Source organism: Protopterus annectens, chromosome 1.part0 (genome assembly GCF_019279795.1).
Source record: "Protopterus annectens isolate FY-2018-M chromosome 1.part0, PAN1.0, whole genome shotgun sequence".
Lineage (NCBI taxonomy): Eukaryota > Metazoa > Chordata > Ceratodontiformes > Protopteridae > Protopterus > Protopterus annectens.
The window spans coordinates 1,513,164,884-1,513,189,809 of record NC_056725.1 but is presented as its reverse complement, the minus strand read 5'-3'; the positions used below and the strand labels follow the sequence as shown (position 1 = coordinate 1,513,189,809).

The 24,926-nt window shown below is 39.7% G+C and overlaps 1 protein-coding gene across 1 annotated transcript in view; it reads right to left on the bottom strand.

The window, feature by feature from the left end:
* The window catches only part of PHF10 (PHD finger protein 10), a 539,251-nt gene that overhangs the window by 160,963 nt on the left and 353,362 nt on the right, over window positions 1–24,926 (bottom strand). Inside the window, exon 7 of the mRNA XM_044067805.1 lies at window positions 13,883–13,992. Coding sequence (XP_043923740.1) covers window positions 13,883–13,992 — 110 coding nt within the window. The remainder of the gene's footprint in view (window positions 1–13,882; window positions 13,993–24,926) is intronic.

Here is a 24,926-nt window from a genome sequence, read left to right as displayed (position 1 = left end):
TGGACAATGCTTTATACGTCAGGCACAGATCGCCTCTGAGTAGGCGGTAAGCCACTGAGTAGAGCTGGAGTTTCTTTAGCCTAACTGCGTAGGGCATCTGTTTGAGTCCACTGATCCTCTTGGTGAGGTACTTTTGGGGTCTTTCCAGTTGCTGCAGGTGTCGGGTAAGGTACATCCCAAATGGGGCACTGTATTCAATTATGGGCCTGATGAGTGATGAGTAGAGGGGCACAATGACCTCTCTTGATCTAGATGTGAACCCTTTCGTGATAAGGTGGGCTATATAGAAGGTCTTTCTAACCACTTTGGCAACGTGATTGTCAAAGGAGAGATTGCTATCTACTTGGGTCCCCAAATCCCTAATTACTTTTTCCATACTTTAATGGATTACCACCTATGTGGTAATTTGTGGGCACTTTGTTTTTCCCAAAGGGGATGACTATGCACTTTTTAGCATTTAGCTTTAGGCCATGGCTCAGTCACCAGTTATCCATCTCTGAGAGACCCTTTTGGGGGATGCTTGTGTCAGTCGGTGAGTCGATTATGGCACCCAGTTTGCAGTCATCTGTGAACTTGGTCAGCCATAGTCCTCCCGTGTTAGCATGTACCTCAGAGAAATATATACCGAACAAGAGAGGTCCCAGGACTGAGCCCTGTGGGATGCCACTTGTAACTGGTTTAGAGTCTGACATGGCACCTGCAATTCTAACCATGTGGGTTCTATCCCTGAACCAGTTTGCAACCCATCTTGTGACATAGGGGTTGATATTCAAGCTGGTGAGCTTATTTATGATGCCCAAATGGGGTATTGTGTCGAAGGCTTTTGAGAGGTCCAGGTAGGCTGTGTGGACTACCTTCCCTTCATCTATGGCCTTTGTGACTGTTTCAAACTAGTTGACCATGTTCAAGAGGCAAGATCTGCCCTTAACAAAGCCGAATTGGGTAGGATCCAGTGTTTGGAGGTTCCCAATGTCTTTGTTTATGAGTTCCATGATGATACGCTCCATAGCTTTGCAGACCAGGCTAGTCAGGCTTATAGGCCGATAGTTTCCAGGGTCCGCTGTGGCACCACCTTTGTGGAGTGGGACCACTGTTGCTGTACGCCATTCCTTTGGTACATATCCTGAAGTAAGGCTGAGATTGAACAGTGACTTTATGTGAGGGTTCAGTTCTTCTTGGAGCTCGTGTAAGACGCAGCCCGGGACACTGTCCGGTCCCATTGATGCTGTGTTTTTTGCTTTGGAGAGGGCAGCTCTCACCTGGGCATCTGTGATGTCAGGGAGGCTACACTCTGTTGAGACAGACATTTGCTCTTTTGGGGGGGGGGGGGGGTTGCATTGAACCGGTCTGCCTAGATGTTGGCAATGTCTGTGGGTTCAGTGTATTTTTTGTCATTTTGCACTAACTCAGAGCATATCTGGGAGTTGCCACCCAGGTTCCTGACATAACTAAAGAAGGCCTTGTGATTATCTTTAGAGTCTTGTGCAATTTTTCTTTCGAAGCTGGCCTTAGATGATTTTATGAGGGATCGTAGTTTCTTGCTAGTACTCATCAGAGATGCCTTCCCTTTTTGGGATTTTGCTCTATCATGTAGTAGCTTCCTCCTTCTGTTGTATAGCTTATTTATGGCTGGGGTCCACCAGATAGGTCTCCTGCCTTTGGAGGAGTGAGTCTTGGTTTTATTTGGGATAGCAAGATCCATGCATTCCTGTAGGTGTCCATAAAATGCGTTTGTAAAGGATTCTGCAGTTTGAGCCGTATTTTCCACTGGCCCGGGGGCTTTGAAGGATTCCACTTCGGTTTTGAGAAGTGTGAAATTTGCTTTTGAGAAGTTCTTCACCATGGTTTCCTTGGCTGGGGGTGGGGACGGGATATGGATGTCCAGTGAGATTGATGTATGGTCAGATCTTACCAATGAGGGGTATATCTCTGGTATGGAACACAGAGTCCCCATGTTGGTGATGATCAGGTCCAATATGTTTTCCCCTCTTGTGGGAGTGGTGACCAGTTGTTCCATAGCATTTGAGTTTATAAATTCTAGGAACCGTTGGGCGAGGGTGTTGGGGCTTGAGAAGTGCTCCCAGTCTATGTTTGGGTAGTTGAAGTCACCCAATATGATGGTGTTTGGAGAGACCTTCATATTCTCCAGTGTTCTCAGGAAAGCCGAGTGGGGTTCCTGAGTTTGAGAGGGTGGTCTGTAGCAGGCTGCAAACTGAAAGGCAGTTTTGCCCACTGTTAGTTGCACATGGATGGTCTCCGATGCTTCGTGTAGTGCCACTAACCTGGAGGTGTGGGTATCTTTGATGAATATGGATACTCCCCCTCCTTTTGTGGTTTGGTCCAAGTTTTGGGGCCGAAAAGCATGGTATGAGGTATAACCTGGTAGTGCTGGGGTGCTCTCGGGAGCCTTGAAACAGGTTTCTGTTAATGCACAGATATCGATATTCTCCAGACTGAGGAGAGCCTCGAGTGCGTGCATCTTGAGGTTTAGACTTCTGGCGTTGAGCAGCATTACCCTTAGTTTCTTTTTCCTTGTGTTGTCTATGGAGGTGGGTTTGTCTTTTGAGCCTTGCCTAAAAAAGGCACTATGGGGGTGGCAAGAGCCTTAGCCAGTATTCGAAAGCCCAGGGGTGACAGGTGCAAGCTGTCCCTAGCGAAGCAACGTGGTTTGTCAAGCATGTCATCCCAGGCTGACAGACACTGGATCCCCTTTGAATGACACCAATACTTTAGCCAATTGTTAAAATTGATCATTTTGTCTTTATACTGTGGCATCATTCTTGGTGAGGGTAAGATGCTACTCAAGGTCGGGGTCATACTGGCCTGGGCTACATGATCAGAGAGCTCCTCTATGTCTCTCTTCATGTAGTCCAGGGAGGTACGTCTCAGGTCATTCACACCAGCATGGACAATGACAGAGTCATATTTGTACTTGCCTTGGAGTGACCTGAGTGCTTGTGTTACATGGCGGATCCTGGCACCCGACAGGCAGCTTACAGTGACCTTCTCCTTGTTCAGCCTGGTGAGTGGAACGTCAGTGTGTCTGACAATAGAGTCACCTATTACAAGTGTATTTAGTGAACACCCAGAGGCTGTCCTGAGACCAAAGGGCAGGGCTTTGAATTAAAAGTGCCTGGCTCCCAGCCAGAAGTGAAGGTATCTCCAGGATCTCTATTTTTACGTGAAAGTACTCACCTTGGAGATCTCACGAGCACATCCAATTGCACTTCCTCAAAAGAGGGAGAATGAACTCAACTGTGACCATTCAGTACTTGAAGTAGCTTAGGTTCAATATTGGCCTAAGGTCCCTAGTCTTCTTCGTCACCGTAAAGAATCTTAAATAAGTTCTAAATCCTTGATGGTCTGGGTAGGACTTCTTGGATGACTTTCTTAGTAGCTTTTCTGTCTCTTAGGTTGCTTCCTTCCTCTGATGGGGTGGTACGTTGGGAATTTTTCATGGGTGAATGGGTGAAGGAAAGAAAAAGGGAATAGAATAACTTCTGATGATTATTCTTTGCTCCCAGACATCTTTGGTGATGGATGTCCAGGCTTCCAGGTGCAGAGATAAGTGGCCCCTGACTGCTCCCATAGTGCAGCAGTCAGGAAACCTTTCAGGGGTGCTGTAAAGGCTTCTCGGTAAAGGGGCCTCTAAAGTCTTGATTTTGCAGTCCGCCCGTGCTGTGTGGGCTCTCTCTCTCTGAGTCCTGAGAGAACCCTTCTGATTTCCGGAACCACATGCATCTACTCATCTTTCTGATTTGTTGAGAAGGTCCTCTGAGAGGTAGAAAAATGCATCTCTATGGCAGATAAAGTTTTCCCATCCAGTTCACTCCTGGTGTGCATCTCTAACTTTGGGTCCAAATAAAGTAGATCCATAAAAGGGTGAACTGATGAAGGACATCTTGTAGGGCCAAATAGCAGAGGTGCAGCCAGGTGTGCGCCTCCTAATGCTAAATGCCTGAGCCAGCTGCTACCAAAACACCTTTCATACTGTGTGAGATCAGATGCATCAAAAATTTGACAGGGACTAAAGTGTGGTCATTCGGGAAGAGACGGTCTTTTTATCCTCCACTAACATGGACCTGTGCAGGGATTTGGTAAGCTCTCTTGTCAAATCTCTCTGAAAGATTGTGAAATGTGCCAGACAATTCAGCGACCACTCAGCAAAGGTCGCTGAAGCAAAAATTCACTTCCCAAACCTGTGCAGTGTCACAGACTCTCTGTTAGTGGGATGGACACTGGGATTTTCCTCAGCAAGTTCCTTTCTGGTGGCTGCAGCAACCACCATGGTATCAATTGGGGGACCCCTGCACCAATAGGCATGGTTCTTAGGTGCAATTAAGTATTTTGTTTTTTGTTTTTTTTTTCTTTTCCCGGAATGGGCTCTATCTTATTAGGATCCTTCCAAGCCCAACAGGAAATGAGGATCACTACTTCATCTGCCAGGGTACCACCCAGGACTTAGCTGAGCCTGTTGCAAAGGCCTTAAGGAACACAGACTCCTCCTGGGAAGGGGCTGTGGAAGACCAACCATCTTGTCATGAGTTAGAAAATTTCTATGAATGAGACATCCCAAAGGGGTGACCTGAGGGACCACTCCTGTACACTGAAGTCAGTGTCTTCGGTTAAAGACTACTGTGGGGAATCAATGTGCCTCCTCTTGCTTCCATGAAACTTCCTCATGAGGATAATCTGAGGAAAACCTGGAAGTGTATGTGGGGAGTACTGCAAAGAACTGTCTAAAGGCTAGAATGGACCCACTGCCCCAATGGGACAGAATGGATAGACTCAAGACTCAAGGCAGACAGTTGTGGAGGGGGAGGACCCGATGGGAGTATGGATGCCCTGTCTCCAGTCATATGGAGAGCTCTCGCCACTGCTTCAAATGCAGATGTCGATGGAGAGCCCAGGACTGCTTCAGTAGGAGCTGAAGCCACCTGCCTGGAGAAATCAAAGACTTTCCCCATGACCCTGCCTCGATGCACAGGTCAGAGCCGAACTGTCTATCACCAATGCCCCAAGGAAAAGAGATGGCTCTGAAAATCTTGGATTTGAATCCTACACCCAGATGCGGTGCTGAAGCTACTGCTCCAAGATCCATCCAGCTACGATAAGGTCAGCACTGGCTGGATCAGTGAAGACGTTTAAGCTGATGAAGGCCAGGCCTTCGGATATAACTCAGACAGTCTCAGAATTCTTATATCATAAACCTCCGAAGGATGGATTGAAGTGGGAGTCATTAAAGGTGTTAGGGTGGGTCCAAATTTCATGGGTCTAATGAGAGACAGAGACAGAAGAACTCCCAATCGAATATGGGTCCTACGATATTTTCCCATCATCCTATCCACATCTGCTTCAGACAGGCTCCTGGCAGACCTGATGGATTAGGAAGATGATGACTGAGGTCTAGAAACTCAACGTGGAGTTTCCTGTAGAAAAGGAGAATGAAGTCTTAATGAAATTGGCTCCGTAAAGAATCAGGGCTGCTTATGCATTATGGACTTGCAGCAGCAAAGACCAGATCCAAAGAGGTGGACAGATTAGAAACTTTGGATATCTTTGGGGGCGGAGCTGAAATAGTACTGAGTGAGGACAGCAGTCAGGGCAGCACATCCTCGACTCTAAGACTTAAAAAAAAAAAAAAAAAAAAAAAAATCAAAAGAAAAGATTTTTCAGTGGGTTTAGTAGCGGAGGAGAAAGCAACAGATACTGAGGAAGTAGAAGGCAGCAGTAATCCCTTCAGAATAACCAAGGTTCTATGGTTGAATACAGAACAAATGTCACACTCGATCAAAAATGAACAGACCCAAGTCAATATACGCACTTTGAGTGGGCATTCAAGTTGGATACTTTATGCCCATATGATGAGCATTTCTTAAAGCTGTAGGCATGTCTGATATCCTGCAAGGACGGCTGAAACAACAACGTTGAAAAAAAAAACAAATATACAGTGAAAGCTGAAGAACAATAGGCAGGATACCAACAAAATGGTCTTAAGATTACTCTAAAGAGTGGAGAAAAGGAAGACAAGGGGTCTAGGTCTAGAAGAGAAACAACCACCACCAATACATCTAGAAACTTTTTTTTTTAAAACAAACAATAGCGGAAGCAGGAGGAGTGAGAGAAAGAAATCTAAGGACCCTGACAAAGGAGGGAAACCTTAAGCAAAACATTGACTTATCTTCCAAAAAAGGTTGAGCCACAAAGAAACCATGTCTGTTCTCTGGAAGTAGCAAACGAGATCTGAGGTAATATGGGGCTTGGGAGAAGATTATGGGGGAGAAGCTTGAGAGCTATGAATCTAAAGTCTGAGAAGTGGCTGAAGTCAGCTCAGAGGTCGGATCTGAAGCCCAAAGGTTTTGGAACAGACAAAAAAAGATAGCATCAAATTCCTCATTCTGTTTTGGTTAACTGAGGAAACAGCAAGTGACTCAAATATGTCCCCATTTCTTATGTGTTACTCTCAACCTGTACTTCTCAACTATATCCTGCACCGTAATAGTTTACCAATGCACTCATAATTTTTCCATCTTAATCATGTGTACCTTATTGTCAATGCCCATAAACATTTTATATAATCTTATTTATATTCTTTTGAGCAATTTCTTTCAACAATTCTTTAGCTGCTTGCTCAACATTACCTTTCAGCCAAATTTCCAAGTATCACATCTTGTCATGACCACAAGAAAAGGGGAATTTCTGTGCCAAGTCAAGTGTTGGGAGACGGTTCCTATAGCCTTTGCTTTACGTACCTTATTTCCTACACTTGTAAGGTATTTTATTTTAATAAAATACATTTTTATAATATACGTCACCAATCTAGAACATGATATATGTCCACTTCTACTCTACCATTCTCATAATTCCTTTCAGCTTTTTACTGCTTCAAATGATGAACAGGCAGTTTGACTGCTCTATGGTTACTGTCAAAATAGTTTTAAAACCATTACTCCATGTTCATTCACAATTTTTAAGTATTCTTCTTCAATTGGTCATATACCATTTATTCTTTTTTGTTTCTGTAAATTCCCGTGACTATTTTATATCTCATTTGCTTTCTTTGTGACTGCATCTTCAAGTTATAAATGCCCCAAACCTTTGCAAGACCTCTACCACTTAGATTCAAATCTAATAACATTCCATTTAAAGTTTGATCAACCCAATCACTAATGGCTTCCTTTTCTGAAAAAAAAAAATGAAAAATGACAATGTCTGTCAGAATTAACTTTTACTTGCTTACACAATTTAATTCCTTTAAGTGTATGGTCAGATATTACCACTGGGCTGTGTTTTCATGATTCTGGGTTGCAATATTCTCTTGATATACAACACAATCTTGTCTAAGAACCACATTTCTCTGGAAAATGTAAAAATTCCAATCCATTCCTTATTTTCATTACATTAATGAGCACAAATACATGCACATACTTCTGTAAATATCTGCCCTTAACCAGCATTCTATGATATATTAGCCGTCCGGAAATGTCGTCTTTAGTTCATACAGAGCTCCAATTTCCAACTAATACCATGCACCATTTGTTATATCAATGCTTTCAATGGAATATATACTGCAGTCAGTGTAATTTTTATGCCATTTTTGCAACCTCTCAAAAACTATAAAGCTTCTCTGCCTATCCTTCATTTCAACCATTATTCCAATACGCTTCTTAACTAATATTAAAGCCCCCTTTCTCCCCCCCCCCTTCTGTTCCAGCAAAGAAACCTTCATTCTCACTTTTCTTTACAAATTTATTGTGTTTTTTATGATTCAGGTGTGTCTGCAGTAACATTATTATCTGTGTACTGCTAATGAAAATGTAAGTCGGCACCTCTTCCTGCTCTCCTGTCCACCAACCCATTAATGTTCCAGACTAGTAACTCAATTTATGACCTACTTATACTAACTTTCACTCTACTCAAGTAAATTCTGTTTTGTTTTGCAAACTAGTCTTTCATAATCTGTCACTGTTTGTCTTACTATACATTTCTATAAATATTGCCCCAAGACTTCCAAATGAATTCAATCTCTTATTTTCATTACAAAGGCACTTGTGCCCCCCCCCCAAAAAAAATCACTCTATTAACTATGTACTTACTTTAGCAAGGCAACAGAGCTAAAACACTAGTGTAAAGCATCTTCTATTCCTCAGCAATCAGACTCAAATAATTCTTTGGTATTTAGAACTAGTATAAAGAACTAATTTACTTCACTTGCCTGAATCTAATCATCTTATTTCCTTAGGTTGTCCGTATATCCTTATGTTGCAAGACAGCTTTACTGACTAACTTCTTTCAGTTAGTGTATATGCGGTCTGAAACCCATGTCTCCTCCTGCAGCTTATTCACTTCCAGAGCTAGTGGACACATTTTAAGGTCAAACCTGTACACTATTATCAATCAAGACATAGCAAAATAAATCCCCTTGGAATCAATCACAGCTTGTCAAGGAAGCAGGCCACATTGCAGAAGTCCTAAAGACAAAATTAGAAAGCATGACTTTGATCAAATAGCATGCACTATCAACAGTTATTTTCTCACATGTACTTTCTGTTTCCAATGGTTTTAACATAATTTTCAGCATGAATCTTACATTGTGGTTCTACCAAATATTCTTGCCTGCAGATATTTTCACCTGCATTTGAATTACTATCTTCATTCAGTGTTCCCAGGACTTTGCTTTTTAAAAAATCTCTTCTTATTCCATTACCTCCCATGTGCAGGTCTGTAAGGCTGCACTCAAAAGTACCAGAAACATAATAATTCAGTCTGCACAGTGTGTCTGCAGCCTGATAAAAGAATAGGGCATAATGAGCCAGTCTGCAATTTGAGATAGACAATGTCTCACTGGCACTTGTCGATTCAGTGGTTTTACAATACTGTTTAGTATGCAACCTATACACATTAGTTAAATCAAATATCCTTAATGCACACATATATCTCCACACACAGTCATGTTTTTAAAATGCTGTCTTCACTCAAATGTTTCTAGAGCCTTTTGTTAGACAAACTGTCCCTAATCTGTTTCAGCTGCATACCAATTACTATTTACCATTCCCATCCTTCCCCTAACGTCACATGACCTTCTCTGCAAACAAAAGAGAACTCTCACTAGAGAGCATGCTACAACAGCCCCCACTCAGACATAAACTTTCAGCTTTAAGTAAAATTTACAGCACAGTATTTATATTTTACATTTATATTAATCAGATACTTATTTGCACTCATTTTGTCAAAGTTGTTGAAGTATAATGCAGCTTTCAGTTCACAGCTTTGTTACAAAGAACTGTGTCCATATTAACAAATATTCACTTTATACGTTCCCAGTGCATTAGTTTTATGGAATCTCTTACTTTCTGGAAAGTCGTTTTATCAATCATATTTTTTTTTTTTTTTTTTTTTTTAGAAAACAGGAAAGAAGTCTCTTCACTGATGTAACTAGAGTTTGTTTTGCTATATTTGTTGACTGGTTACTTGTTCCTTCATCGCTTGCTCCCTCTTCCAATTCTTGCTTTCTGTTTGTCAAGTTCATCTTTGGCTTTAAAAGGGTCTGTGTAGGTTTTTAATCCAAATGGATGGAAGACTCTAATGCAGGATTAACAACTTGAAATGGACTTTCATTTCTCTGCTGAATCTTATGGAAGGAAGAAATGCATTTCTGTTAAATGCTGTTTTTACTGAAAAGTCATTATCCACATAAACTATCACATCTTCATATTCTAACATTGCTCCTTTCTTCCATAAAAACAAAATAATTTCCTCTTTTAGCTGGTATGTCTTCAGTTTAATCAGAATAGGTATAATCCTCCCATACCAAAGGGATACAAATAGAAGGCTCAAGTGGCAAGGAAAAGAAAGGATGAAGGGCTACAAAAAAAAAAGGTCCCCAGAGTGGGAAAGCCTCTTTGCTAACCAAGTACAAACAAATTCACCAAGCTCAAGAGCCTATCAAATATGTAACTGTATCATTAACAATGGGAGACTGTCTCTAAATTAAAATGAAAATAACATTTTAAACAGCAAAATTACATCTAAAAGACTACAACCTACACACAAGTCATACAGTCTCAGCATAAACCATGATGAACACCATCCTGATGGAAATAAATTAAAACAGTATAAAAAACTGCACATCTATTGTAACCAAAATACATCTGATATACCTAGTAACTAATTTAACCTAATAAAATATGTTATAATCTCTCCAGGACAATACAAGTATACAGTGTTTATGCTCCAGAAAGACCAAAATGCAATCTAAGATTTATTTTCTTGAAAATGAAAAAAAAAACAATGACTAGTTTCCACTAGAAATTACAAAACTATTAAAGCATTACTTTCAGCCCAGCAGCAAGGATCTATACATTTAAACAGGAATTGTAATGAACAAGCACATCCTCATCAGGCAACCATTTACACAAATCCCAGATGTGCTTCAAGCTAATCACGCATCTACTCAATCAGCTGAACAAAAATATAGCCCAGCAAACTGCACTAACAGTCAACCTAAATGTTACTTGGATGGTAATTTAACTTAATGCTACTCAACACTACCAAATAAAAAAAAATTATTAAGCCCTGTACAAACCAAATAGGAGTGCTAAAATAACACTTAACTGGGATCATAATTAAAACTTGCTATAACCAGGCTCTCGGGATTGAAATTTCAGCTCTAAATATATTGCAGGTAGTCTTTAACAGTAAGATGCAAAGATACTGCTACTTTGAGTACACTTTCCATGTAAGAGCAACTTAAATTTCTTCATTATGGTACAACAGGTGTCCTAAACTTCATTAGAAAATTCTAAAACAAACTTTCACTGAAATAAAAGGGAAAAGATTCCAAATCTTCCAGAGTAGTTTACTGTTAAGCTTGGGGTTTCAGCCGTAAAATCCCTGCTTTTCAACTCCAAAGTCATAATTTCAATCTTGATCTCCAGTCATTGCTGTGTGGACCTTTTCATATTCTCCATGTGTTTACTTAGGTTTTCTTCAAGGATTCTGCCTTCCTTCCTCATCGTCTGCCCCCCCCCCCCCCCAAATGCTGATGGCCTGGACTTCACTAAACTCTTCAATACATGTGCCTTTAAACCTACCCTTGTGGGTTGCTTTTAATTTATTATATGCTTAACTTTGTTCTTCTTTTAGCAGTAAAGGAAGCCCAAATACAACAAAAGTGCTGCTACATGGCCTCTTCCCTTCCATCCTCTTTCTACCTCATTTCCAGCATCTTCCGTGGACAATTCAACTTCAAATAGCAAATGTTCAATCATACAAAGTGAGCAGGCATACAAAGATAATTCTACTATATAATATACCTTACCACTACCAAACAAGCAGTGAATCAAACAAATAAATATTATGCCCTGTACTGGGAATAGCTGAATATCTGCATTCTGGAGGCTTTCAGTACAGACATAAATAACAGCAAGCTGCAACACTGGAAGGATGCTACACAAACGTATGCATTTTTTTAATCTTGTTTAATATATTCTGTCTAATAAGCAGAAAAAAGCACCAAAAGGTAAACTGTTGAAACAAAAAACACCGTAGCAGGCTCCAAACATTTTGCATAGTCCAGGATATATGAAGTAACTGTTGAAATATCACAGCACAAACAATTTCACAAGAAGTTTAGGCTCCAAACCTCTTTTAATAGTCCAGGATATATGAAAAACTATTAAAATGCCACAGCACAAACAATTCCACAAGAAGTTAATGCTTTCACTTAGGTCTATCCCAAGCTTCATCAGAACGTCTGTCTAATCTAATTATAACATTCTCATAAAAGCTTCCATTAAGAGTGTTTGAAATGCAAGTGTCTGGTAATTACTTGAGTGATAATGACCAACTGAAAGACACATGAATGGCACAGACAGAATTTTTTTTGTAAGGGGACAAGCCCCCCTGCACCCCCCCCCCCATATTGGAGGCATGTTCCCTGTACCAAAGAACTTAAATACCAAACTCCACAGCTGCACAATTGGGAAAAGAGAAACACCAAAAAAAGAAGCACACCATTGGCTGAAGCAATCCTTGTCATCACTCTATACGTACGCACAGTAGATCCTCGGAAAATACTACTTTTATCAAAAGTAATGGCAAACACTTTTAATGTAGCTTAAGTCCAAATCAAATTGAGGGAAGTGCAATAATTTACTTTTCAAATAAACCATTTTAAGGTTTAGAGTTTCACCTTTCATTTTTTGTGTGTGTTTGGCATCCAAAGTAATTGTCCTATTAGTCCCAATATGCACACATATGCATAATAAAGAAACATGCATACACATACATGTATATGCTTATATGGTGTGCATATGGAAATCTATATATAAATATATACACACATACATAGATGTGTCTGCATAAATATATATGTATATGTGTACATATAATTTACAGACACATATTATGGTGGGAGGTTGGCATAATGGTTAAGGTGTTCACCTTACAAACACAAGGTCCAGGGTTTGATTCTCAGATGGGGTAAATGGCCCACAAAGGCAGTTAGCCTAGTACTAACCTATAAACCTATGCACATATACATTTAATGTATGTGCCCACAGACATATTATAAATATACACATCATACAATACATATTTTATACACAACATATATCACGTATGTACGTGATTACACCGATTTGTTTTTAAAATGCTGTAACATGATTAAAAAAATCAAAGTGGGTTTTAATGAATGACAGTGGTCTATATGTTTATTTAGTACATCCGGAGACCTGCATGCCTGTCAATACTGCCAGCTAGGAATCCAGAAGTGTCCATTTCTAAACCCACCAGTGATGCCCAAGAAAAAATGGTATTAAGAGACCGAATGGGAAAAACAGTCACTGTGGGTAAGGTATTGGAGAAAACACACCACTCTCATGTTAGCTCTGTATATTTCTTAGCTACTTTGGTAGAATAATGAACGTATGTACTCAGAAAGGATGGAAATTAGAGCCACTGCTTCATCACATATGATCAATCTTCAGAGATAATGATGTACTAAAATGCAACCTAAAGACCAGATGATAGACAATGCTAAAATACAGAGATACAAACAGCAAAAAGTAAATCTAACATCAAGATATACTTATGATACAGATCTTAAGGCAGTAAGGTGGCACAGTACTGCAGTGGTAAGCTCTGTTGTCTCACAATACATTGTTCTCTCCTTTGGCTCCAGCATGGCTGTCCTCTGCACAATATGCATTTAAGTTTTCATCAAAGTTTTAAGTTTCCTCCCACATCCCAGAGAAGCTCCATTAGGTGAAATGACAATCCTCTTGACAGTTCATAAGCACGTGTGTGTGCACATGCATCCTATGGAGGACTGAAAGGCATCCAGTCTTGAAATGGTTCTGTGTGTTGTGCCCATTACTTGCCAGACTGGTTCCAAGTCCCCCACAACCAGGAACAGGATAAAGCTGGTATAGGAAAACAGCTTAATGATGAATGTTTGTTAGTGAAAAGGTAATTACACAAGGCAATATTGTATAAGTAATATTTAAAAAAATGGCATCTCCATTAAGAGATCTAAAAACAAAAAAAACACTGCCAGTAGAAAAAATGCTGTACTCATGTCAAATCTGCACTTTTTGGCCTTAATAAACTAGAATTCTTTTTCTAGTAAAGCATTTATGAAAAAATGACAATACCAATGATATGCATGAAAAATTCTACCCATATCCTACAGAGTAGCACTATGAAATCAGTCAAAGAATAGCTGCACAGCTATATTAAATGGACAATAAAATAACTTACAATGGTTTATAAAAACGACTATTTATAAAAATATGTAAAATTACATTTGCAAACAAAAACTGCATATGGAAAGCAAACAGAATTTGTAAAAATATTCTATACATGTAAACAAAATAAATACCTTTTGTAATATTCCTGGAACTGGCCTGGAATCAATGCCACTGGATAGGGGCCCGCTTTCGTTAATTCAGGAGGAAGAATTTTATACTTGCCCTGTGGCACCTGGACAACCTATATTTGAAAAGGATTACAGGATATTACTGAACAGTAACAAATTCACACATACAGAGAAGAATAATTTAGTTAATTACAGTTATGCACAGTGATTATAATAAGTGAAACTCGTACATTATGGTCTTGCAAAAGAAACAGTTACTGTTCATCATCAAAGAGACAGCTTTTTACTACAAAATGTCCAAGGACTACCAGTGGGCATCAAGATTAAGCATCACGACAAAAAAGTGAACCCATCACCATATTTCTTGCTGCTGACCAAAAAAAAATCATACTGGAAAACACACAAAAACCTACACATGAAGTACTGCTGTGAAAGGTACTCACAATTAACAATAGATTTCTGAGAAGAGGTCACTTCAGCAGTAAAATCTAAGTTGAACTGTAGGTGATCCTGTGTTGGTTCATTCACTTTTTTTCCAAAATGGTCTTTGAGAAAGCCATGAAAAGTTTTGTACTGTTATATACACTGATGACAAGAGGAGCAAGAATCCCATATATAGAAAGAGCTGGCAAGCACACTAGTCAGTACTTTGAAGCTAATAAATCTTAATAAAGATGTGTGCTATTTTTGAGGTAAACAAATATTATTGTTGGGATCCATACCAAACAGTAACTCACCTGCAATGATCTACTTAATTGCTGTGCCATTTTGTTATTCGTAGTCCAGCAAATTTCCACAAAGGCAACATCTCATTAATGGCAAATATGAATAACTATGAGACCTACTCAACCAGACCACATGAAGGCACATACCTCCCCTACAGACAGGGACACATACGTGCGTGTGTGTTTGCGTGCGCATGTGTATGCATGTGTAGGAGCAAACTACACAGGAAAAAATGAGAATTGTGGGAACAATAAATACAGGGGGGGGAGTGAGGTTTTAAAGAAGGCAGGACTTAAATGAGCTATGACTGAAAACAACTGGGTAGATTATAAATGATGTATAATGTTTTCAACTGGGTGTGTGTTCGTATGGTTTGTGATATAAAATGCTTGCAACTAGGATTGTGTTGGTGTGGTTCGTTTTCATTTATATAAATGTATAATTGCTTACATCGTAAGTGATGGTTTATTAAAGATGTTTCTTGTTTTAAAAAAAGGGGCAAGAATTGATTAATTTATGTAATGCTTCTTAGGTTATATGATATTACAGCAATATACAGTATGTGAAGTATAATGATTCTTAATGTGTTAATACAGTGATTAGTTTTGTATAATTGTAAATTTGCCTATGCCACAAGTGATAATTCAATAAAGGTGTTTTTAAACAAAATCTGCAAAGAGTAAAGCTGTCCCACTTCCCCTCCACCGATTCCCTCATTGAAATGCCCAGATGCATATCACTGCCCAATAGCGTACACATATGCTCTTCTTTTATTTTATTTATAAATGTTGATTATTCATCACATTGTTAGCTTGTAACATGAACTTGAACAATAATACAAAGGGTCACAACATTTACATTATCATATACATGAACTATAGCTAAAGTATCCATCATAGCTCTATTCTTTTAGTCTTGTGCACAGCTCCTCGTGGTGTCCTGCAAGAGTTCTACAAGCAGCAGAGAGTGAAAGAGTGACTTTCCTCGATTTATAAGTATTTTTTTCTGGCTTTCTTTTGTATCTCGACTGCATTTCGCCTATAAACCCTTGAAATCAGCTCTGCATATTGTTTAATACTGTATTTGTGTTGCTTCTAAACTGTTTGCACTTTAAGTTAGTTTTTGTTTAATTTAACTGTTAGGCTAACACACTCAAGTGCGCTAGCCGTTTTAAAGCATTTACTGTTTGTTACTGCATCTTTTTCTTCTGTCTCTGAAAAAAAGAAAAAAGAAAACAAAAAAATATCCTTGTTTTCCCACCTTACCGAACTAGAATAGTCCAGTCTTCAGATTTTGCTGATCTCTGGGCTTTGTCATAGTTCCTGTGCTATCCATATCCTTATTTGGATAAGAGGAAGCTTCTTTGTTCACCAGTGGGAGTGGGGAGCACTGAGCAACCTATTTGTCCCTAGAGGAGTGGTTCCAGCCCGGCAACTTGTAGTTTATTGGCCATTTTGGGTCAATTCCTAGCTCTTTTCAACCCCGTGCTTTTGGGCGATTTAGCGTGAAGTTGCTCATAGAGTTAAAGTATTCCTGGCTCCGAAAAGTCTGCTCTTCAATTTTTCCCTTAGAACTGCTCTACTTGCAATCTAAACAGTCTATTCTCTATCTGAAAAGCCCAGCACTTGCTCCTAAAGCATTTTTATACAGGTAAAGCACTCTTAAACAAATAGAAAGTACTTCATTCACCTAAATTCTGTTGAGTACCCATTTCCCTATAGGTCCTTTCTGACTCAGTTACACAGCAATCTTTTTCACTATTTCTAGCATGTCGAAGGGTCAGTTGCTAGCGTCCTCTCCTGTTCAGCTGGTGAATCTGGGAATCCTGAGGCAATGTTACAATTGCCTCATGTACACAGACAACCCTCTCCTCCTCCCAACAAATACAAATATATGTGAGAGATGCAACTATATAGCCAAACTGGAGGCTGAGCTCTCTCAACTCAGTACTGGCAAAACCAGTCAGGAGGAGAAGGTAACCACGCACACCACAAACCCAGTCTCACATAGACCTATCAAAACTGCAAACCAAACACATAAACACACAAAAACATACTCGGAGGCTCTGATTAAAAATCTACCAAAACAACAGAGGCCTCCAAAGCAGACACCCAAGCGACCACTACCTCAAGACATACCACATGCAACACATAGCTCACAAAGTCAGTGTGCTAAACAGTCACAGCCCTTAAGGCCAAACAACATGCCAGATACACTTGTAATAGGCGACTCCATAGTCAGACACACTGACGTCCTGCTCACCAGACTGAACAAGGAAAAGGTTACAGTAAGCTGCCTGTCGGGCGCTAGAATCCGCCACATAACACAAGCACTCCGGTCACTCCAAAGCAAGTACAAATACGACGCGGTCATTGTCCATGCTGGTGTGAATGACCAGAGACGTACCTCCGTGGATTACATGAAAAGAGACATAGAGGAACTCTCTGATTATGTAGCCCAGGCCGGTATGACCCTGAGCAGTATCTTACCCTCACCAAGAATGATGCCACAGTACAAAGACAAAATGATCAGCTTTAACAATTGGCTTAATTACTGGTGTCATTCTAAGGGGATCCAATGTCTGTCTGCTTGGGATGACATGCTTGACAAGCCACGCTGCTTCGCAAGGGATGGCTTGCACCTGTCACCCCTGGGCTCCCGGATATTGGCCAAGCTCTTGCCACCCCCATAGTGCCTTTTTTAGGCAAGGCTCAAAAGACAAACCCACCTCCCTAGAAAACACAAGTGAAAAAAAACTAAGGGTAATGCTGCTCAATGCCAGAAGTCTAAACCTCAAGATGCACGCTCTCGAAGCTCTCCTCAGTATGGAGAACATCGATGTCTGTGCCTTAACTGAAACCTGGTTCAAGGCTCCTGAGAGCACCCCAGCACTACCAGGTTTTACCTCATCATGCTTTCCAGCCCCAAAACTTGGACCGAACCACAAAAGGTGGGGGAGTATCCATATTCATCAAAGATACCCACACCTCCAGGTTAGTGGCAACGCAAGAAGCATCGGAGACAATCCAGGTGCAACTAACCATTGGCAAAACTGCCCTACAGGTTGTAGCATGCTACAGACCACCCTCTCAAACTCAGGAACCCCACTCAGCCTTCCTGAAGACACCGGAGAGTATAAATGTCTCACCAAATACCATCATATTGGGAGACTTCAACTACCCAAACATAGACTGGGAACATTACTCAAGCCCCAACACCCTAGCCCAAAGGTTCCTAGAATTCATAAACTCAAATGCGATGGAACAACTAGTCACCACTCCCCACAAGAGGAGATAATATACTAGACCTGATCATCAGAAACATGGGGACAAAATGCTCCACACTGGAAGTATACCCCTCATTGGTGAGATCAGACCATAAATTAATCTCACTGGAAATCCACATCCCCCCCCCCCCCCCTGCACAAAAGACCACAGTGAAGAACTTCTCAAAAGCCGACTTCACACTTCTTAAGACTGAAGTGGTATCCTTCAAGGCCCCTGGGCCAGTGGAAACCACAGCCCACACCGCTGAATCCTTTATAAATGCCTTCTACGGGCACCTTCAAGAATGCATGGATCATGCCAACCCTAATAAAACCAAGACCCATTCCCCCAAAGGCAGGCGCCCTGTCTGGTGGACCCCAGCCATTAACAAACTTTACAACAGGAGGAGGAAGCTACTACATGACAGAGCAAAATCCCTAAAAAGGGAAAGCATCTCTGATCAGTACTAGCAAAAAACTACGATCACTCATAAAATCATCCAAGGCCAACTTTGAGAGAAAAATCGCAAAAGGCACAAAAGACAATCACAAGGCCTTCTTTAGCTATGTTAGAAACCTGGGTGGAAACTCCCAGATATGCTCAGAGTTAGTCCAAAATGACACAAAATACACTGAACCCACAGACATTGCCAACATTCTGGCAGACAGGTTCAGTGCAAATTTCTCCGCCCCCTCCCCCCCAAAATGAGAAATATCTATCCCAGCAGAGTGTAACCTCCCTAACATCTCAGATGCCCAGGTGAGAGCCGCCCTCTCCAAAGATAAAAACACAGCATCAATGGGACCGGACGGTGTCCCGGGCTGCGTGGTACATGAATTCCAAGAGGAACTAAATCCGCACATAAGGCTGCTGTTTAATCTTAGCCTTACTACAGGATACGTACCCAAAGAGTGGCGTACAGCAACAGTGGTCCCACTCCACAAAGGCGGTGCTTCTACGGACCCTGGAAATTACCGCCCCATAAGCTTGACGAGCCTGGTCTGCAAAGCTATGGAAAGGATCATTACGGAACTCAAACATAGACATTGGGGACCTACAGACATTGGATCCTACCCAATTTGGCTTTGTCAAGGGCAGATCCTGCCTTTTGAACTTGGTCGACTTTTTTGAAACAGTCACTAAGGCCATTGATGAGGGTAAGGCAGTTCACACAGCCTACCTTGACCTTGCAAAAGCCTTCAACACAATACCCCACTCGGGCATCATAGACAAACTCATCAGCTTAAATGTAAACCCATATGTCACAAGATGGGTTGCAAACTTGCTCAAGGACAGAACCCACAAGGTCAGAATTGCTGGAGCCATGTCAGACTCTAAGCCAGTCACAAGCAGTAAAAAATCCAAAAATAAACCACAGTCAAGGATAATAGAAAAAAATAGTGTACACTCGTTTATTATCCGCTTTCGTCCACAGACTTCATCAGATAAAATTCATCTCTAAAAACAAGATATATATACACCAGTAATAATCAAATTAAATAATTAACTTAATTGATAATTAGAAAACTTTTTAAACAGACAGTGTTTAAGAAAAGCATGAAATGATGTCTGCGTTTTTATTAACTGACAAACCTCTATATTTTAAAAAAACATTTCACATTTATAGTGTCATTCAAGCCCGGTGGTATATCGGATTTCAATTTGATCTGCCACAAAGTCTCACGTTGTTCTATATAATTTTTAAAATCCCCCCCTCTAAGATCAGGATATACAATTTCTAAAACTGAAAACACAAATTTCTTAAAAGCAGAACTGACTGAATGCCTATACAAGGCATTAGTAGCATCTTTTTGACGAATAGCATAAAGGTGTTCTTTAATGCGTACTTTGAGATGCCTAGTCGTCATTCCCACATAAAAAGCAGAACAACCAGAACACAAACTGATATATACGACACCTTTGGTGTTACAATTAGCAAAGGATGGCACTGCTATAGTTTTTGGATAAGTATCAATACTAATGTAAGGACCTTCAGAAATGTAACGACAGATGTTACATTGCTGGCAAGTATTCATTCCTTTTTTGACAGTAGGAACAATAACCGAATTGTTATCGTGAAACTCTAACATTTTCTTTAAACTATTATTGTTCTTTGAAACAAAAGAAGGTCCATCCCCCAACACATTATAAAGCTCCAAATTGCCTCTGATAACCCTCCAGTTATTTCTTAGTATTTGCTGAATGTGCTGGCTATCCAGTGTCATTTCAAGTGTACAAATCAAATTAGTATTTGTGTTATTTTTAGAAGAAAGGCTATCAAAATTCAAGTCTCTAACAGTATTATAATCCAAAAATGGCTTATAATCATTTGTATATTTGTTTTTGATTTCATCACTAACCTTTAATAAATCAGGTTCAGAATATCCCCTGTCAACAAACAATTTAATAATAAATTCTAATTCATAGATAAAAACATTATACTTAGAAGTCATGCGGCTTGCTCTTATGAATTGCCCTCTAGGGATATTATTAACAATATGTCTAGGGTGGTTACTTGCATAATGCAAATAATTGTTGTTAAAAGTCTCCTTACGGAAAATACAACTATGTATCCTATGATCTTCCAAGTCCCACCAAAGAGATGCATCTAAAAAATTAACTTTTAAACCAACACAATCTCTAGTAAATTGAAGGTAAGCAGAAAAAGAGTTAATTTCAGAAAGAAATAAATTAGCAGAATCTAAGTTGCCTTCGATGATAAAAAACAAATCATCAACATAACGGCAAAAAAAGGGGATCTGAAATTTCTTCATTAAAGGGGGTAAAAATTCATACTCCCACCAAGCCATAACTAAATTGGCAAACGCTGGAGCAGCAGGAGACCCCATAGCAACTCCCCTCTTTTGCCTGTAGTAAGTCCTGTCAAAAATAAAATAATTGTTCTCCAAAATAATATCCAAAAAACCACAAATGGTGGAAATGACACTAGTACTTAAACCATAATTCTTTTTAGAAAGAAGACAGCGTACAGCTTCAACACCTTCAAAATGCGGTATAGACTACGTCAACTGTTAACATGATATGTTTCTGATGATCAAAAACTCCACTTAATAAAAAACTATTTAATTTACTCAAAAAATGCCAAGAGTCTCTAACAAATGAGACTTCTTGTTTCAAACATGGTCCTAACACAGCATCAATAACAAGAGAAATGCCTTCAGTGACAGAATGGGGAGAAGAGACTATTGGTCTAATGGGAGGATCTATCAAACTTTTATGTGTTTTGGGAATCCCAAAAATGATCCCAACTCTAGGTTGTTGTATGGTACAAAAATCAAAAATCTCATAGTTAATATCACCAGACATTAAAACATCATATAAGAATGAATTGATGTCTTTCTGTTTTTGCAAAATTTGATGAAAATTAATGATTTCATATTCCTCAGTGTTACTTAAAATCTCACGCATCTTCAACTTATATGCTTCTTGTTCCATAACAACGGTGTTACCACCCTTGTCACTTTTCATAAACCTGAGGGTTTTGCATAAACTCTTTAAATTGTAAAGTGCTTTAGTCTCGTTGAAATTTAAATTAGAATGAATGTTAGATCTAATTTTAAACATATGTTGTAAATCTTGGATACATAAATCTTCAAAAACTCTGATAGTGTGGTGTAGTGAAGGAGAAAAAGAAGAAGGTTTTACCAAAATTTTGTTGTTTGCAGAAATATCATTCATAATATAACATAAGTTTAACTTTCTAGTATATTTTTTAATTTCTACAACAGTATTACTGTAACTGGCTCTAATGCCAGGAACAAAGTTCAAAACATAACTTAATATTTTTAACTCAATTTCACTAAAACAATAATTACTTAAATTGACTAGACCAAGTTTATCATCGACACAATTTAGGTTTCGTCCCCCGAAGATCCTGAAGTTGGAAAAGTCCGGCTTCTTGTTAAAATGGACTGCTTGTTTCCCTGATTTTTCTTGCTGAAAAAAACAGAAGCAGAACCTTTAACAGCAGTTTTAGGACCAGTCACAGCTTTGTTTTTGACACTATAATCATTATTTGAATCTGTAACAGCGACCTCTTTGGCAGTGTCAAGTTGATTGACACCATTCACAGAATCTGAAGTCAAATCAACCATAACGGTTTCACTGCTTTTCGTTTCATTACAAGGAGCAAGAGATGACCTTTGTTCAACCGTCGTGTTAGTAAAAAAACTTTGACCAGACATATTAGGTTTAGAAGTCACTGAACTATAAGTTCGTTTTTTACCGTAATTAAATTCTTGCCCATAATTACCAGTGAAACGATGATTGCCAACATCACTGATGTTATTGTGATACCTTTTGTTGACAAAATTTTCATAAGCAGTATGATTTTGATAAGCGGTAATATCCCGCGTTAGTTTTGAAAGCTTCCGCCCTATAATTTCATTAGAATGATTCTCAACGTCCATGCATAATGTATTAAAAAATTCAGAATACGTGTCACCAAGAAACATGACTTTTAAATTTGTTTCGATACCAATTATCTCATCTTTAAGAATGCCCATTTTCACATTGTTATTGTCAATAAGCAGACTGAGTAAGCGCAAGCCTGCATCGTTAAAAAAATTAACTAGGTTCTCAAAAAACGGGTCGTCAGCAAAGACACCATTTGGACATTTAAAAAATCTTAGTCCCTTGGGGACTATGTTTAATTCTACACAACGTAAGAAATAACAATTTTCAAGTTCAAGAGAACGATACCTCTTAAGAATCTTTAGAAGTAACTCACGCTTCTTGTTGATATCAACAATGCTCGCCTTTTTTGGATGATAACCAGACTCACGAAATGGATTGTCAGAGGTCTCCAGTAAGCGTTCCACAGAATTGTAACCACGAATATCAGCGCATGGGTTAGAGCGTTCTTTACCCACAAACTCATCTTTGTCAACACCGAGTGTGTTGCCCAAATCAACCACAGTGTCCATTTCCTCATACACTTCTTCATCCGGACTCGAGGCATTCGCCCCTGCTCTCATATCGCGATAATGGTCACACTTACGTTGCTTACTTTGTTCGTCAGCGTTAGCGTTAGATACCAAAATTTTAAGGGAATTCTGAATCTCCATCAAAGTGGAAACCAACAAGTTATTAAAGTCAGCGTTATTGTTAGAGTTAACATTGTTGGATGATGGTGTCGGATAAATAGAAATGTCCAACAACGGGTCTTCGTTAATGGCTTCATTAACCTCGGCCATGGCAATACCAAAGACAAATCCAAAACCAAAAAACAAAATTATAAAATCCAAAAATAAACCACAGTCAAGGATAATAGAAAAAAATAGCGTACACTCGTTTATTATCCGCTTTCGTCCACAGACTTCATCAGATAAAATTCATCTCTAAAAACAAGATATATATATACACCAGTAATAATCAAATTAAATAATTAACTTAATTGATAATTAGAAAACTTTTTAAACAGACAGTGTTTAAGAAAAGCATGAAATGATGTCTGCGTTTTTATTAACTGACAAACCTCTATATTTTAAAAAACATTTCACATTTATAGTGTCGTTCAAGCCCGGTGGTATATCGGATTTCAATTTGATCTGCCACAAAGTCTCACGTTGTTCTATATAATTAAATTAAATTATTTACTTTGATTATTACTGTTGTATATATATCTTGTTTTTAGAGATGAATTTTATCTGATGAAGTCTGTGGACGAAAGCGGATAATAAACGAGTGTACGCTATTTTTTTCTATTATCCTTGACTGTGGTTTATTTTTGGATTTTATAATTTTGTTTTTTGGTTTTGGATCAGTCACAAGCAGTGTCCCACAGGGCTCAGTCCTGGGACCCCTCTTAGTCGGCATTTATTTTTCAGAGGTGCAAGCAAACATAAGAGGATTGTGGCTGACAAAGTTCGCAGATGACTGCAAACTGGGCGCCATAATTGATACTCCAGCAGACAAAAGCATCCTTCAGAGAGGCCTCACAGAAACGGATAATTGGTGCCAGAGCCATGGCCTTAAATTGAATGCCAAAAAATGTATAGTCATAACCTTTGGGAAAAACAAGGTACCCACAAATTACCACATAGGTGGTAACCCATTAAGTACGGAAGAGGTAATCAGGGACCTAGGGACCCAAGTTGACAGTAACCTCTCATTTGACACTCACATTGCCAAGGTGGTTAGGAAGACCTTCTATATTGCCCACCTTATCATGAAGGGATTCACATCCAGATCAAGAGAGGTCATTGTGCCCCTGTACTCTTCTCTTATCAGGCCCATGATTGAGTACAATGCCCCATTTGGGATGTATCTTACCAGACACCTGCAGCAGTTGGAAAGACCCCAAAAGTTCCTCACCAAGAGGATAAAGGGTCTCAAACATATGCCATATGCTGCCCGGCTGAAGAATCTCCAGCTCTATTCAGTCGCATACCGCCTACTCAGAGGTGATCTATGCCTGACGTACAAGGCCATGTCCAATCCGGAATTAATGGACATGCTCCACCTCAGAAAATGCAAATCCATCAGAGCCACGAAAGCAAGAGATTTGAACCTCAACACAGAAATAAATAGGACATGCTGGAGGGGCAGATTCATAACCCAGAGGCTCCCTACACTCTGGAACAGAATCCCAGTCCACGTTAGGCAGAGCCCCTCACTAGCTCTCTTCAAGAGAAATCTTGACGAGTGGATGGGAGATCGTAGGTTTACCCCGGGGGTCATCTCTGTGTCACTACTAGACAGAGGCACAGTAAACTAAACCCTAAATGGGTGTAGTATTCTCATCCCAAGGGGTGGCGAAAGCCACACACACTCTGGCTAGGCTTATAAATGCCCTAGGGCAGATAGCCTAGTACGAACCTATGAACAACATTATCGTATTTGGGGGTTCAGAAGAAAGCCAGCACTGGCAGTAAGGGCTACAATACAAAGGCCTTGTTTCCACAATGCAGTGATCTACAACTCAAAGGCACAATAGCACAATGAGGAAAAACTTAACTGGCTAATCTGCATGTCTCTGAAATGTCAATGAGTGCGCAGATCTGCACTTTCCTGCAGCAGTTAATACTGTAGGC